Here is a 14,497-nt window from a genome sequence, read left to right on the forward strand (position 1 = left end):
ACAATTCGGAGCAGCATTCTGGATGTTTCTGGCCCATAATACAGCCCAATACTGCGAAGGCCTGGAGCCAATTATTCATGGTTAATCCGATTTTCGATCTCCCCCTATCGAAAGCCCTATCGTTAGCTTTATCCACCGTTTGTTGGTCCGCTGATAACAGCGACCATATATCAATATAATCGTTGCTCCAGATTTTTTGTCTAGTTTCCTGATCTATATGGGCGCCTAGCGGGCTGATCCCGCAGAAAAAGGCGTCTTTGTGTAGATTAGCGGACTGTGGTGTTGTATTGTTCACCACTTTTCCGCTCGAATGTGATAGTTGTAGGATTAACTCCTTTAACGCTGAGGTTAGCTCCATTTCTTTTAAATTAACCCCGTAGCGTAACATTTCCTCACTACCCTTGGAACACTCACCGCTGTGTGACTCTGGACGAGTGTACTCCGATCCTGGAGGAACCCCCGCAGATGTTGACGGGGTGATGTCGCAGGACGGGGAAACTCTGGCTCCCGCTACAGCGAGGGACTGGCCGATGCACTGAGTATCGTGCGTTGGAGCCTGATAACAACCATGTAGTGGCGGATTAATGGGTCTGTCTTCAGTGACTGCGTGGTGGTTGTTGTGGCTGGAAGCCGTGGGGGATTGTTCTCCCCGGCTGAAAGCCCTAGAGGGTGCCCGTGATTTAGAGGATCTGTCCCGTGCACGATAACTCCTATCCGGGCTGAGCGATACTTCGGACCCCTCGGATGTTGCTGATGACAGCCATCCTGAGGCCCGGGATCTGCGGTGGCTCCTATGAGAGCTGTGTCTGCGACGGTGATGGGAGGGGCGTTTAGAGGGGTAGTGCGCATGGTGATGGGAGTTATCCGAGGAGGATTGGGAGGACGTTTGGCGTCTACGCCTTCGTCCGCCGTTACTTAGCGGTGTAATGGGGGGGATTCTATCATTATTACGAGGGGGATTAATGGCAGTATTCGGTCCCGTAGTGCTACTTAGAAGGGGGGGGGGGGGTTAGGAGGTAACTGTATTCAATCCCATTGCTGGGATTTGAAGAGGCAGCGGTTAACGGATAGTTTTTATTAGGAATTTGGGCTGTGAGGGGAGGTGTAAATGTGTCGGTGTTTGGTGCGTTTACTGATATTTTGCAGTGATTCCTGCTGTGCAGCTGTTGAGCGCCTTGCTCGGTCCAATGGGACCGAACAATGCGCTATTCAGGAGCACTGTAACCTCTACGGCCTGACCCCTGATACCCCCGTGCAGGCATCAGTGCTGCGTCTGCCGGGGGTAGGCTGGAGGTCAGGCCAGGTGAGAAAGCAGCGCGCTGATCGGTCTGGTTCGACCGATCAGCGCACTCTGGGGACCGTGTGACGTTAATGCCAGCCTCCCGGTTATCCCCTGCGGGCGGCATATATGTGCCCGCGAGGAAGGTAATGGAGGACTGGCCAGCGCTGTTTACAGCGCTGTTATGAGGAGACCGGAAATGGGTGGGTGGGGACTGGAAGTGGGAGGGCGGAGCTTTCTCCGAGCGACGGACCGAGCCCAAGGAGGGAGCCGGAAGTCGCTGGCAGCTGCGAGGCGGCGAGGCCGTCCCCTCCCCGACCTGGAGCCGCTCCGGGGCGCGGGGTAAGCGGGCGGACCGCCTTTCCCCCTGTACCGACCGCAGCGTCACTGGAGCGGCCGGGGAATGGGTGGATGCCTCTAGCCGCCCGGCGCTGCCCGCCGACTCACCGCCTGCAGCCGGAGCTGCAGGAGGGGAAAGTGGCGGCGCCGTGCGCGTACTGGCGTGACCTGCTGCCCCCTCCAAAGGGGGACCGCAAACATTTTTACGGCGGGTGCGTCGCCCAGCCCTACCCCGCCGCCTTCGGGAAGTCGCCTGCACGCCCGCAGCTGGGAGGGCGTCGGACAGCTGTGATGCAGAGAGGGGCTCCGGCGTGGGAATCCGGCCCGCTCCACCCTCCGGACCCCCGGTATGCAGCGCAGAGCGACCCGCAGCTGGCGTGCCGGTCAGCGGCGGAGGAGAGCCGGACACACGGGGACCTGGGGGCGCAGGGGAGACGGACCTAGCCGGACCAGGTGAGAAGATTGTGAGCAGGGGGGCAGGAGAGGGGACAGGAAGTTGAGCCCTGACGCCGGTAAAAATGGCCTGAAGCCAGTGCTCACCTTCCTGTGCCGCTCTCTTGAGCAGGGCCTCAACAAGGGGATCTGACATTACTGCAGGGATACAGACAAAAGCTTCCAGGTGTCCGCCGGGAGGAAAAGAGGAAGTTCCCGGCCGGACACCTAGATTTAACCCCTGTAGAAGTGGCCGTAGGAACCCTCCCCTCTAGTGACCACTGGCCGGCCGGGGGTCTCCTAATTAGTGCATCACTAAGGGGAGTGATGCTAGGGGGGAACTGGCACTGACATCGTTTTACTGATGCTTTCTCTGTGTGCTCCCCAGTCAGAGGCGCGCACCTTATTCAGTACTGCGCCTGCCAATCGATGGACAAATGAACATCGTACTTATGTGATCATGATGGACCAACCTACAGGAGTTAGGCTACTTTCACACTAGCGTTAACTGCATTACGTCGCAAATCGTCTTTTTTTCTGAAAAAACGCATCCTGCAAAAGTGTTTGCAGGATGCGTTTTTCCCCATAGACTTGTATTGGCGACGTATTGCGACGGATTGGCATACGTCGTGTCCGTCGTACGACGTATGCGTCGAAATTTGGCGACACGTCGTCGGCAACAAACGTTGATTGTAAAGTTTTTTGTCTCCGCCTAAAAAACGTGTCGCGACGCATCCTGCGGCATGCGTCGTTGGCTACAATGGAAGCCTATGAGCGACGGATGCGTCGGGACACGTCGTACGACGCAATGCAGTGCTGCAATACGTTTTTTTACACTGAGCATGCTCAGAAGCTGGATTTTGTTGCCAATTGGCCAGACACCCCCAAATCTATATAAACCTGGCCTGGGCCTTCAACCCCACATATGCCAGCAAGACCCAGAGAGGAGAAGACTGCCAGCAAGACCCCAGCCAGCCACAAGACCCCAGCCAGCCACAAGACCCCAGCCTGCCACAGGAGCCTGCCACAGGAGCCTGCCACAAGACTCCAGTCACCATAGAGCCAGTGTGAGTATTGAATTTTTTGTGTGCATCTGTGTGCCTGTGCATTTGTGTGTGTATGAGGTACTGACTACAGCAAGAGCTTAAAACCTGAAGAGAACCAGAGGCCTGCCATCGTCCTGCACCAGCCAGTGCCATGCTAGAGTCCAGATCCACCCTGATGCCAGCCACTGTGAAGACATGCAGCTCCAGCCACAGGATTGTCAGCCTTTAACGTGTGTGTGTGTGTGTATGTGTGTGTGTATGTGTGTGTGTATGCGTTTTCTGATTGGGTCCACCTTTCTGCCTTTGTTGTACATATGTGTATTTGCATAAAGCTTATGTGCGTGTGTGTGTGTGTGTGTGTGTGTGTGTGTGTGTGTGTATGTGTGTGTGTGTGTGTATTTTTGTACGGCTGTGTGCTTGTAAGTATGTCTTCATGTGCCTGTACCTTATTATGCCTTTGCCAATCTTATGCCTGTTCATGTGGGAGGGTATGTGTCCACGTTCAGGATTTCATCAGGATTTGGTCAGGATTTTTCATCAGTATTTGTGTGGGTGATAAATGCAGAAGTGGTGCATATGTTTCTATTATACTTTTCCTCTAATTGTTACACTCCTGGTTTTGGATTACAAATACTGATGGAAAATCCTGACCAAATCCTGATGCAATCCTGAACGTGGACACATACCAGGCATGTTTGTGCTCATCTTGTTGATTGCATGTGCATTTGTCCATGCCTAATTGGTTAATTGCCTTTTTCTGATGTATTTACTAAGTATAGTGGTCTGTGCAGCATGTGGTTTAAATGTATTTTTTTTTTTTATCTTATTTTATTTATTATTATTTTTTTTTTAAATCGGATGTATTTTTGCAAAGTCTAGTCTGCAGCTTGTGGTTTGAATGTGAGTGTGTTTTTTTTTCTATTTAAAAGTGTTGATTTTCTGTTGAAACCATTCGCAGTTGATGTACCGTACTTGTATTTAAAATAAAGAGCATTTCAGCTCCCAATTGTGATGTGAAGAAAAAAAAAAAAAAAGAATAATAAAATGTTTGTTAAAAAAAATGTCCGTAGTATCATTTCAGAAAGGTAAATTTAAAACTGGTGTATGTGCAGCGCCCCAGAGTCCTGGTCGTTGCAGTACTGGTGCTCCGCTGCTAAGGGGGCCAGGGTACGTCTGATGGCACTGAAGGAGTTCTTCTGACCAGGTATCACAGTCACCAATACACTTCACAGTCTGGCCTCCACTCCTCACAATCTGGTAAAACTGGGGGTTAGGCAGGAAGTTAGTTCAGAAAGCTGACTGGGTTGGAACCAGGCAACACTTTGTGGCAGAGGGTGTTGTAGGGGAAGATTCAGAGGGGTCCCTGTCAGGGGTGGGATCCTGACAGAAGGCCTAGCGAACAGAGAGAACGTTACGGGACCGCGCCTGCACGATATAGCGGCGGTACCCCAAGAAAGGACAAGAAGCGAGGTTTATTGTGCTGAGTGAGAAACGAGATCAACGCAACAAGGAGAATACCAGTAGGAGTTGTGCTGTAAGATGAGGCAACATCCTACTGAGGCGCATAACCGGTGGCCGGAACGCAGAGGAAGTATAGAGCTCCAAGCCAAACTTCAAACCTACGGCAGGACAGTCAGTTATAGGCGGGCTGTCTCACCCAATTGACCTAGGAAGACACAGGGGGGTAACAACAGGAGTGGGGCGACGCTAGAGTCCCGGAAGAGCTCCGAGCCTCCCCGTCATACGGGTGCATCCTAACCATAAGATCTGGGGGACGTGGAAGAACATCAGAATCGAGTTGTGAGGGAACACGAGAAACAGACACAACAGTTGTGAGGACTATCCCGTGGTGCTCAGCAGGGAAGTACTACAACACACAAGCGCTAGAAGGTAGGCACAGATTTCCACCTGCAAAGGGAACTCTGGAGGTGCCATCGGACCGGCCGGACTTGCGCAGCCTGGTTAACCGTATTCTGGACTGAGGACCCTGAAGCCTTCAGTAAAGAGGTAAGGAGACTGCAACCTGGTGTCCTCGTTATTTACTGCGACCGGCACTGCACCGCACTACCACCACCATCCACACCTATTATTTGGGCGCCCCTCAGCAGGGCCACGGACCGGGTCTAGCCACCGTGACAACCCCAAAGCAGAGACTCAGAGGCCCGGTACCGGGTACCCCTCGGCCCTGCGGCAGTGGGGGCGCTGCAAACTTGGCGTCATGAACAGGATCTACTTAAGCCTGAGGAATCGGGTCATGTGTGCCTTGGAACTGTGATTTATTGTGCTTGGACTGTGACTTATTGCAAAGACTGTGCATTGCCATTTACCGCCAAAAACCGCCGCCATTACAGCACTGAGGAGAGCGCAGGAGAAGAAGAGGGGCGTGGAGTGGGCGTGGAGTGGGCGTGGACCGGCTGAAGAGCGCGAAAGACAATGGCCACCCAGTCTAAATATTTCTGCACCGTGAGGACGTGTCCGTCAGCAGCCGTGATCCGCCTCCTGATTCTCAATGGTGGGCAGAGACAGAGAAAACGAAACCGCCCACGAAGGAGAGAGCGGGAAAAGGACGAGGAAGAAGAAGCGAACCACGTGGAGGGCGCCATGGCGAGCTGCCCGGAACCGGAGTGTGGGGTCGGAGCAGAGGACTCCCCCAGCTACCCGGAGGGACACCGTGACCAGGCCTCCACCGCTGATACTGACTTCCTGCCGGCCGGAGTGGATGAGCTCAGCAACCAACTCCTGCGGACGCAGCTGGGCACTGAGGCCGGGTGGAAGAAGACCTTCATCGGGAGCCTCATCAGATGTCTGTTCGCAGCCTCGTCTGGTCCGGAGCAGGAAAGAAGTTCCAGCACTCCGAAGCCAGAAAGTAAGGCCCTGCCGGAAAGCAAGGTGCTGCAAACGGAGATGACAACGCCGCAGCGTAAGGCCCTGCAACTAGCGTTCCAGACCCCAGCGGAGACGGAGCAGATCGGCACCGGAGGGACCGCATCTGAAGCAGGTATGAAGAACGACCCTGCCTCGCCAGCAGAGGACTTGCTGATAGGCCCCGTCGCGGTACCCCCTCTCCCTGGGACCTATAGACTCCGGCGCCTTACACCCTGGGATCGGGCCACGGGTATGGAGCACTTCTTAAAGGCCCCGATCTCGCCGATCACCTTGCCGAGCGAGGCCTATGCGGAGCTACGGCCGCCAGAACGAGAGTAAACCTCAATGCCATGGATATGTAAATAGTTAACTGCTTGTTTCCCTGCTTTTTGCTGCTTTAAACCCGATCAGGGTTAACTCTTAAAGGGATCCCTTTGTTTACCCGGGGTCCCTATTGCTTTTTACTTTTTGTTTTCTACCTTTTTCCACAAGTTATCAAGAACTGCTGGATCATGAACACTGCATGATTACAAACTCCTTGTACATAGTTTGCACCTTCTTAAAGGTGCCCTCTACTGGTTTTATAAAAGAAAGGACTCTTTGCGAAGAAACTGTTCCTGGAAGCAGTACCGGAGTCCTTGCTGCATACGGACTTGCAGCTTGAGAAGTTGCACTACCTCATAGAGACTTGGTCCCCTCTTAAAGGGGATGTTCATCAATAGCACTTAAAAGAATGATGATGTTTTGAAAGAAAGTTCTAATAATGCTGATATGTAAAAGTCATATGTAGAAAGCTAGTTGATTGTAGGAAATGTTTAATGATGTTGATAGAAGAATGAGGACAGAAAGTGAACCCGTACGGGGTTAGTTAGTGAGTCCTCCTAGGAGCCATGCAGAGATGGCTCCGCGGTCCTAAAATAAAAGATGCATGATATGTTCTATACCGTGTATAGTAGTAGAAAGGCAGTAGGCCCGGGCAGAAAGGGGTGGTCCTGTAACAGAAAGGAGAGGCAGTAGGCCTGGAGCAGATAGGACAGGCGGTCCTGCAGATGTAAAGAAGGAGAATGCAGAAAAGTTGATTAGCCTTATAATGTTTTATAAGAAGGTCTTTAGCGGATTCAGCGAGTACGTCCTTAAAGGCAATGTTAAATTATTGTTCAAAAATTTTGCACTTAGTAGAATACCCGGTTGGGCAAGAAAAGTTATTTATAGTATGTTATCGAAAGTATCTAACCATGTTTGTAACGTTTAAGTGTCCTCACCTCCCATAAAGGGAAGCTCTGTTAAAAAGTTTACTTGTACTTGCATTTTAAAAATTGTGTGTCTTTTTGCTGACATGTATTGTTGTTTTCTTCCCAGTCCAGGAGTACTGGATTTAACCGGGGGGGAGTGCAGCGCCCCAGAGTCCTGGTCGTTGCAGTACTGGTGCTCTGCCGCTAAGGGGGGCCAGGGTACGTCTGATGGCACTGAAGGAGTTCTTCTGACCAGGTATCACAGTCACCAATACACTTCACAGTCTGGCCTCCAGGGGGAGCTAAGGGTGCTATGTATTAGGCCACTCCTCACAATCTGGTAAAACTGGGGGTTAGGCAGGAAGTTAGTTCAGAAAGCTGACTGGGTTGGAACCAGGCAACACCTTGTGGCAGAGGGTGTTGTAGGGGAAGATTCAGAGGGGTCCCTGTCAGGGGTGGGATCCTGACAGAAGGCCTAGCGAACAGAGAGAACGTTACGGGACCGCGCCTGCACGATATAGCGGCGGTACCCCAAGAAAGGACAAGAAGCGAGGTTTATTGTGCTGAGTGAGAAACGAGATCAACGCAACAAGGAGAATACCAGTAGGAGTCGTGCTGTAAGACGAGGCAACATCCTACTGAGGCGCATAACCGGTGGCCGGAACGCCGAGGAAGTATAGAGCTCCAAGCCAAACTTCAAACCTACGGCAGGACAGTCAGTTATAGGCGGGCTGTCTCACCCAATTGACTTAGGAAGACACAGGGGGGTAACAACAGGAGTGGGGCGACGCTAGAGTCCCGGAAGAGCTCCGAGCCTCCCCGTCATACGGGTGCGTCCTAACCATAAGATCTGGGGGACGTGGAAGAACATCAGAATCAAGTTGTGAGGGAACACGAGAAACAGACACAACAGTTGTGAGGACTATCCCGTGGTGCTCAGCAGGGAAGTACTACAACACACAAGCGCTAGAAGGTAGGCACAGATTTCCACCTGCAAAGGGAACTCTGGAGGTGCCATCGGACCGGCCGGACTTGCGCAGCCTGGTTAACCGTATTCTGGACTGAGGACCCTGAAGCCTTCAGTAAAGAGGTAAGGAGACTGCAACCTGGTGTCCTCATTATTTACTGCGACCGGCACTGCACCGCACTACCACCACCATCCACACCTATTATTTGGGCGCCCCTCAGCAGGGCCACGGACCGGGTCTAGCCACCGTGACAACCCCAAAGCAGAGACTCAGAGGCCCGGTACCGGGTACCCCTCGGCCCTGCGGCAGTGGGGGCGCTGCATATGTACCAATGGTTACACATGCAATAAAGAGTTGGTTGACATCTCATTTTTTAATAAAGGTTATACTTTAAAGGTTTTTTGGGGGAGGTGATTTTTTAAAATAAAATGTGGTAAATATATTTTTACATGGTGGGTTCACATTTAAAAATTTTTTTTGGGGACATGGAAATGAATGGTATAACGTGCACCTGTTTTTGAGTTTTGGTGTTCACCTTTAATGAACATTTCTCACATCAATTCAGCAGGGTGTTTATCTTAAACATTACCTAGTTCAGGGGGTGGTCTAACTATAAATCCATTATACTTATTACAGATACACCAGGGACCAGGACCACATCCGCCGCCGTCTGTCTTGCACACCTGGAACAGCCCACCAGGACCTGCCCACCAGGACCACAGCCACCAATCTTTTAAAGTAAGTTTTGAAGACCCCAAATCTGCTACTTCAATGTGTAGAGCAGATTGCAAGTGTCTTTTAACTTACAGATACACCAGGACCACAGCTGCCTGTTTGCTACAGCAACAATGTCCTCTTCTGACAGCCCTCCTCCAGAGCAACAGCGTGTATTGGTAAGTTAACACAAAAATGTTTTTTTTTTAGTTTTTTTAAATTTACATTTTTGAGGATCACAACATGCATAAATTATGTTTCAACAGGAAGCTGAATCAGATGAGGAGCTGTCAGAAGGGGGCGAGACGGGTGGAGAGATGCAAGTGGAGGAGGAACCAAGTGTAAGTAGTGGTGAAACAGTTGCTTCACACATCACACTGCACCATACACAAAACAGATTTTCATACATAACTAAACACCGAAAACATGCCTACATTACAGAGAATTTGTTTCCTTTATTTCAGTCTCCTGCTGCTGCTGCTGACCAGTCAGCAAATCGTGAAGGTTCTCCCAGCCGCTCCCAGAGTCGGCGGAATCGTCGCCGCGGTCGGCCATCAGTGAGTTTTTTTTTTTGGAGGGGGATTCTATTGGTACTTTAGTGTTTCAGTGTACTAATTTGTTTGTTTTTCTTCTTATTTTTTTTGCACAGGCTTCACAGCGTGCTCCCGCAGAAGAGTTTGATGATGACATAGACATCGAGAGTCTCATCGAGGAGGTTCGCGAGCGGGAGCCGCTGTGGAACATGGCTGACCGCAGCCATCCCGATACCGGTGTCACCCGTCGGATCTGGGACGAAGTGTGTCATAACATCTTTCCAAGGTGGGAGGACCTTCATCCACAGCAGCAGAGCAAACTATGTAAGTATTCACTTTCCAGTGATGTTTTGAGCTGACTGTAATGTATTGCATTTACCAATTTTTTTTTTTTTTCTTTTTATTCTTGTCTTCACAGGTGGAAAGGTTAGGAAGCGGTGGCGGTCACTGAGGGATCGCTTTAAGAGGGAATTCAACGCGGAGATGCAGGCCCCGAGTGGCTCAGCAGGAAGGAAGAGGAGCAGATATAAATATGGCACGGCCATCTCCTTCCTGAGGCGAACCATGCTGAGCAGAGTGTAAGTATTCTACAGCCCACTACTAACCATGTTAACCTGTCTACTTAGTTTGGTTTCAGTCAGGGCTTTTTCATATCAATATATTAATTTCTTTTGTTTTTTCTTTCACAGCACCTTCTCCAGCCACCGGGCACCTGCATCTTCCTCTGCGCCCTCTGGAGCGATCCCTCCTGAGTCCGCCACTGAGGGCCACGTCGGTAGGCCCCACACCACTGACCCCTCCTCTGACCCCTCTGTCCCCTCCACTTCATCCGCCCCAAGCAGTGGAGCATTATTGCAGTCTTCATTGCTCGCATCTGATGCTGAACAGTTAGCGTTCCCTTTACCCCACCCCTCTGATCCTGCCACCTCGAGACCACCATTAGGTTCATGGCGGCAGCGACAGAGGGGTCAGGAAAGGAGCTATGCTCCTGAGTTCTTACATCTGAATGCATCCTTCAAAAGCTCTTTCAAAATTTTGGGAGAGCAAGTGACTGCTGGTTTCAACATGGTGCAACCACGCATCAGTGAAACAAGCCATGAAACCAGCAGTCGCTTGGATAGGCTGCATTCAGCTGTAAGTCAATCTCCGGCCAATCTTTTTTTCCAATCCATGCTCAGGAGCATGGAGAAGCTTTCTTTTGAGCAACAGATGCGGGTAATGAATACCTGCCATAATGCCAAACCCAGCCCCAATCCCCACACAGCCCCATTACCAAACCCAGCCCCAATACCCACGCCAGCCCCAATACCAAACCCAGTCCCAATACCCAACCCAGTCCCAATACCCAACCCAGTCCCAACACCAAACCCAGTCCCCATACCCATCCTGGCCCCCAAACCAAATTTCTTCCCCAATGTTTTCTTCCTTGCCCAGCTTCTCTTCCCCAGTAAGTATTCCCCCTACCCCAACACCACCCCCCTCTGGTCAGCCTCCTGGTTTTACCCCCCCTTCCACTACACCCCAAACAAGTAGGGTTTCCCCACCTATCGACGTGGTCCAACCTTCCAGCCCCTCCTCCCCTCGTATCTCCACCCCACACTTTGAAGATTTGTAATGTTATGTACAAATGTTAGTTTGTAAATGTTATTAAAAAAAAATTGAAAAGTTTTAGAAAAAAAAATTTGAAAATAAAAAATCTCTACTTTTTTTGCAAAGAAATTTAAAAAAAAAAAAAAAAAAAAGAGTTAAAATAAAATTCTGTCTGATTTAAATTCTACTCTTTGTGTGTGTGTGGAATTATTAAGGTAATGGTAACTAATAAAAAAAGGTAAAATAAAAACACCAGACGTGTGAAAGGTACATATTGATTTTAGTAGCAAGATAACCACGCTTTTGGGCTTTTTTTTTGGGGGGGGGAGAAACACATTTTTTACATAAACAAAACACATGGAAAACAGGTCACACAATCATGTCTTGCCATGGGATCCGCCCGACAGGTGACACAAAATAATCCGCAAACTGGTCCCTCATCCTTGTAACAGAACCTGTAGAGCGAACCGAGCTGCTGCGGTAGTCCCACAAGGTGGTCTCCAACTCTTCGTCATCCAAGGAAACGGGCTCCTTTGAAAGGACAAAGTTGTGGAGCACCACACAGGCTTTAACAACCTCATCTATAGTTGTTGTTTTCAGTTTGATTGTCGTCAGCACAACTCGCCACTTCGCCGTCAATATACCGAAAGAACACTCTACTACTCTTCGTGCTCTAGTAAGCCGGTAATTAAATACCCGCTTGGTACGGGTTAAGTTCCGGCTACTATACGGTTTCAGTAGGTGCGGCGACAGTTGAAAGGCTTCATCACCTACACAAAAATATTCCATGGCTGGTTCACTTGTTCCTGGCAGTGGTCTGGCTGGCGGGAAATCGTAGCTCTCTCCATAAAGGCAACGACCCATTGGAGAGTTTTTAAAAACTTGGGAATCGTTGGACCGTCCATACGCTCCTATGTCCACGGCAAGGAACCTGCAGTTGGCATCTGCAATAGCCATAAGGACGATGGAGAAGTACTTCTTGTAATTGTAGTACTCCGATCCTGTTCCTGCCGGTTTCGCAATCCTTATGTGTTTCCCGTCAACTGCAACCACACAATTTGGGAAATGGCAAATTTGCTGAAACTGTTCGGCACTTCTCAACCAGATGTCCATGGATGGTTGGGGGATATACTCTGGTTGTAAAGTGGTCCAAATAGCCCGACATGTGTCCTTCACTATTCCTGAAATAGTGGAAATGCCCAGCCGGAATTGGTAATGGAGCGAAGTCATCGATTCACCAGTAGCTAGGAAACTTAAAAAAAAAAAAAAAAAAAAATGTTAGAAAAAATTGCACAGACCAACAAGTTTCAATAAATGGCACTGTGAAATTTTTTTTTAGGACGGGACACACAATAAAACCTGCATGAAACCGGTGTAAAAAAGCAGTGGAATGGCCGCAAACAAAACAAACATTACATGCTACAGAAAATAGGGAGTAATATGTCAGCGCAGTATTGTCTGCAGCATGTAATATAACATTAAAAATGACCAATGACAAAAAAAAAAAAGCAGTTGCATGTCAACAAACCCCCCCCAAAAAAAAATCTGCAGAAAATGCAACGCAATATTTCAGCGCAGTATTTTCTGCAGTCTGTTATAGGACATTCAATATGAGCAATGACATTAAAAAAAAAAACAGTGGAATGGCCGCAAACAAAACAGAAATTACATGCTGCAGAAAATAGTGCGCAATATGTCAGTGCAGTATTGTCTGTAGCATGTAATGTAACATTAAATATGAGCAATGACATAAAAAAAAGAGGCTTACCGCAGGGTCACCATCAGCCGCTCCGCCGGTGTGATGGCAAGCCTCATCCTTGTGTCCTGCCTTCGGATGACATCCTCCAGTTTTTGAAGCAAAAAGTCGAAATGTTCCATCCTCATCCGCACGTAGTTGTAGAATTTGTGTGGATTGTGCCGCAACTCCAGGTACAGAGTGGACTGGACACCCCGAGTCATCCGTAGTTTATTAATCGGATGTATCCAGAGTCGTCTCCGTCTCCGTTCCTGCAGAAGCATCCTACGTTTTTCCGCTGCCGCCTCCTTCTCCCGCACTATGATATCCAGGCGATTCATCTCAAAGATAACGTCGGTAACCAAACTAGCAATCCTCACAAGAACACCTTCCATCGCTGCCACAAAACTAAAACCCTCAAAGATGGGCTGTAAAAACAGTAACTATATAGTTTTCCATATTTTCCAGTAGCCAATCAAATTTGGGAGCCTCCCATTTTAAAAACGGATCCGTCGTAAAAACGGATGCAACGGATGGTAAAACGGATGCAACGTATGCAACGCATCCAGTATTTCGACGGAAACGTTTAGTGGATTTGCGACGGATCTGTCGAAATGCTGTATGCGTTGCATCCGGTTTTTTTTGCAAAAAAGACGATTTGAGACGTAATGCAGTTAACGCTAGTGTGAAAGTAGCCTTAATGTGGAGTTACACCCCATTTAATAGCCTCGACTCTTCTTGGAAGACTTACCTCCAGATTTTGGCATATGAAAAGAGATTTTTCATGATTATACCAAACTGGCGTTACTAGGACTGGAAGTAATGGCACTGTGACCGATGCACTCAGTCCAGGGCCGGACTGGGACTAAAATTCAGCCCTGGCATTTGAAGTTACACAGGCCCACTTGTCACATGGTGACTGTATAATATCTTTGTACACTTGTAGGCAGGGCCGGTTTTAGGCAAAGTGGGGCCCTACACCTAGGCAAAGTTTAAAATGGGGCCCAAAATGCTAACATATTGCACATCACACAAAAGCATTTCGGTTGTATTTACAAGCGCTGATCTCAGGCCGCTACATGAGTTTGATCGACAATACTGAAGTTGTTCAACACTTGTTTCCTGGCCTCTTTCCACCGTCTGAGAAAGAATGATGGGACAGAACGATCACTAACAGATCACTAACCGATCCCCATACAGTATCATGTTATCAGCAGCACATCTACAGTTTACGCTGGCGATGTGCTGCTGAGAACAATGATTTTTGTTCCGGCAAAAACAATCTGAATATGCAGCATTTTACTTGTTTAGTAAAATACACCCCATTGTCCTCCATATATTATAATGTGCACCACAGTCCTCCATATAGTATAATACACTCCTCATAGTCCTCCATATAGCATAATACACTCCTCATAGTCCTCCATATAGCATAATACACTCCTCATAGTGCTCCATATAGTATAATGCACCGCCATAGTCATCCCTGTAGTACAATTCACTTCCCATAGTATAATGCACCCCATAGTTCTTCATATAGTATAACGTATTCCCCATAGTCCTCGATACAGTATAATGCAGCCCACATATAGTATAATGTAGCCACCACCCTACAGAATATAATGCGGCAACCACAGAGTATAATGCAGCCACCCCACAGTATGATGCAGCCACCCCAGAGTATAATGCAGCCACCCCACAGAGTATAATGTAACCCCATAGAATATAATACAGCCCACCTCCCCATAATATATAATGTAGCCC

The 14,497-nt window shown here is 49.1% G+C and overlaps 1 protein-coding gene across 1 annotated transcript in view; it reads left to right on the top strand.

Annotated features, from left to right (window-relative positions):
• Positions 1-13,544, top strand: part of LOC143804038 (uncharacterized) — a 57,455-nt gene extending 43,911 nt beyond the window's left edge. The window contains exons 2-6 of the mRNA XM_077281781.1: positions 9,340-9,432; positions 9,525-9,732; positions 9,827-9,986; positions 10,098-10,295; positions 13,460-13,544. Of these exons, the coding sequence (XP_077137896.1) occupies positions 9,340-9,432; positions 9,525-9,732; positions 9,827-9,986; positions 10,098-10,295; positions 13,460-13,544 (744 nt within the window). The remainder of the gene's footprint in view (positions 1-9,339; positions 9,433-9,524; positions 9,733-9,826; positions 9,987-10,097; positions 10,296-13,459) is intronic.
• The last annotated feature ends 953 nt before the right edge of the window (positions 13,545-14,497 follow it).

Source organism: Ranitomeya variabilis, chromosome 2 (genome assembly GCF_051348905.1).
Source record: "Ranitomeya variabilis isolate aRanVar5 chromosome 2, aRanVar5.hap1, whole genome shotgun sequence".
NCBI classification, from domain to species: Eukaryota; Metazoa; Chordata; class Amphibia; order Anura; family Dendrobatidae; genus Ranitomeya; species Ranitomeya variabilis.